This window comes from Chaetura pelagica, unplaced genomic scaffold (genome assembly GCF_000747805.2).
Source record: "Chaetura pelagica isolate M959 unplaced genomic scaffold, ChaPel_1.0 scaffold29, whole genome shotgun sequence".
NCBI lineage: Eukaryota > Metazoa > Chordata > Aves > Apodiformes > Apodidae > Chaetura > Chaetura pelagica.
Window position 1 is genome coordinate 5,271,722 of NW_009970720.1, and position 2,576 is coordinate 5,274,297.

General features: G+C 50.7%; 1 protein-coding gene across 1 annotated transcript in view; it reads right to left on the reverse strand.

The window, feature by feature from the left end:
- The window catches only part of SLITRK5 (SLIT and NTRK-like family, member 5), a 3,704-nt gene extending 1,533 nt beyond the window's left edge, over window positions 1–2,171 (reverse strand). Inside the window, exon 1 of the mRNA XM_010006361.1 lies at window positions 1–2,171. Within this exon, the coding sequence (XP_010004663.1) occupies window positions 1–2,171 (2,171 nt within the window).
- Between the last annotated feature and the right edge of the window lie 405 nt (window positions 2,172–2,576).

The window sequence follows — 2,576 nt, forward strand, 5'->3', positions numbered from 1 at the left end:
TGGGGGTGGTGGTGGTGGTGCCCGCCGCTGTAGACGCTGTACTGCATGTTGAAGGAGCTCACGTCGGAGTTGTTGGCGCTGGCGTGATCACCCTGGCCCTTCTTGCGCCGCTTCATCACCAGGACGAAAAGCCCCGCCGCCACGAAGACCGACATGATGAAGACCAGCAGCAGGCTGAGGATGAGCACCGAGAGCGGCACCGACGAGCTGCCGCCGCCAGCGCCGCCCCCCGCCGTGCCGTTGAGGCGCACGGTGGAGGACGAGGGGGTGGTCCTGGCCGGCAGCTGGCCCGGGGACGGCGTGGGCGTGGAAACAACGATGTCCGAGTAGTCGGGGCACAGCAGCTCCGCCCGGACGGCCCGCATGTCGCTCTGGGCAAACTTCTTAGGGGACTCGCAGATAACCTGGTCCACCAGGACGCCGGTGTTAAGCTGCTCCAGCCACAGCTTCATGCCCACCACGTCGCAGGTGCAGTCCCAGGGGTTCTCGTGCAGGTCGATCTGCAGCAGGGATTTCAGCTGGTCCAGCACCCCACTCACTGGCAGGTAGGAGAAGTGGTTGCTCCGCAGGCTCAGCCTGTAGAGAGACAGACCAGAAAAAATGTTCCCTGGCAAAGACCTCAGCAGATTGTTGTTCAAAAACAAGAGCTGAAGGTTGGGGACAGGATCAAAGGTGCCTGCCTCTATCTCCCGGATGACGTTGTACTGCAGGAAGAGGTACTGCAGGCTTTGCAGCCCATAGAACAGCTCTGGGCTCAGCCGCTCAATACGGTTCCCATTCAGGTACAGCCTTCGCAAATTAGTTAAATCCCCAAAAGCCCGGTCCTGAATGACCGAGATCCGATTATTGCCCAGGTGCAGCAAATCCAGCCCAGTAGCATCCACAAAATCTGCTCTGCGTACTAGAGCAATGTAGTTTTCCGTCAGATACATCTTCTTAGGATTATAAGGTTTGGGCTGCAGTTCAGAAATGCTTTCAATCTTCCTCTCCTGACAATTGACATTGAGGCCCAGGTCAGAAATCTGCAAGTTGCAAGTGCAGGCAGTAGGGCACTCCAAAGGCACCGGTGATTTGGTCTGGTAGGCAATGCTGGGGCCGTAGTTGCTGTATCCCAGGTCTTTGGAGGGCAGGCGGGAGGTGGGGCGCACCCTTGTCTTGTTGGGTTGGCGGGTCCCTTTGGGGGGCTTCAAGGGGGATTTGTAAACAGCTGAAGAAGAAGTGGCCACAGAGTTGACTGAAGCTGGGGTAGTGTGGAAATAGCCTGTGGTGCTCAGTGGTGTCTGTGGTCTCATTTCATAATCCGAGATGAGTCTCCTGGGGCAAAGCTCCTGCTTGGAGACTTCATCCAAATCTCGACCATGTAAGCGAAAAGGTGTCTCACAAACCACATCTCCCACCAGAGCAGAGTAGGAGATGCTGTCCAGCCAATCCTTTAGAGCAATCAACTCACAGGAGCAATTCCAGGGGTTTTCCTCCAGCTGCAGCTCCACCACTTTATCCATGTGCTGCAAAAGGCCCACATAGGGCAACAACTTCAGCCGGTTACCCCTTAGGTCCAGGTGAGTTAAGGGCACAAAACGGAAGAGGTTGTTGGGCAAACTGGAGAGGAGGTTATCATTGAGAATCAGCACCTGCAGCAAATGCAGTTTGCTGAAGGCATTGGGTTCAATGATGCTAATATAATTATAATCAACCTGTAGGTATTCCAAACTCTCTAGCCCAAGAAAAGTGTCATCTCGTAAAAGTTCCAGTTTGTTATTGTTCAGGTGCAGCCTCTTTAAACCCCTGAGACCATGAAAGGCCCCCGTTTCGATGTCTTGTATGTCATTGCTTCCCAGATGCAAAATTGAAGCCCCTGTGTAATTGACAAACTGGTTTGGGTACAGCCTGTTCAAAAGGTTCCCAGACAACAGGAGGTGGTAGATGGGGAACCTTGGTGGACTGATCTCAAAAAGGCTGATGATCCCTCTGTTTTCACAGCTCACTGTTAGGATGCTGTCCTTCTCCTCACAAGGACATGCATTATCACAGATTTCCCCATAATACTCGATGCTTTCTGCCCACGAAAGGACTAGCGATGTTAAAGCAAATGCAATTGTCTGCAGCATCCAGATATGCATTTTTTTGTTGAGGTCCTGTTCCAAAGTTACTGTAGAGCAGCAAGCGTACATTTTATTTCCTGTAAGGGTAAGGAGAAACAAAAAGAAAGCAACATAATAGCATAGCCACATAAAATTCAAAAGGGACACAAAGTTTACATATATCTTCAGTGGGGTAGAGAATGGGTTGTTAATCAAACAAAAATAAAACAGTCACTTCTAATTCCCACACTTTTCAAAACTGGATGGCATGCATTGATTCAAGGTTGATGGGCAATTCCTAGTGAGTCAAATGCCTGTGGTGTTTAAAAAGGTGAGGTCACAGCAGAAATGGTTTTGGTTCTGTTCCTGTGGGGTGCATTTCAATGCTTCCATGGCTTTCTTTCACAACCAACCCCATAAATATACATAAAATGGCTGTCAGTTCAGTTTCACAGTTCTAATTTGAGAAAAGAAGCACCATTTTATGAGGTTTCC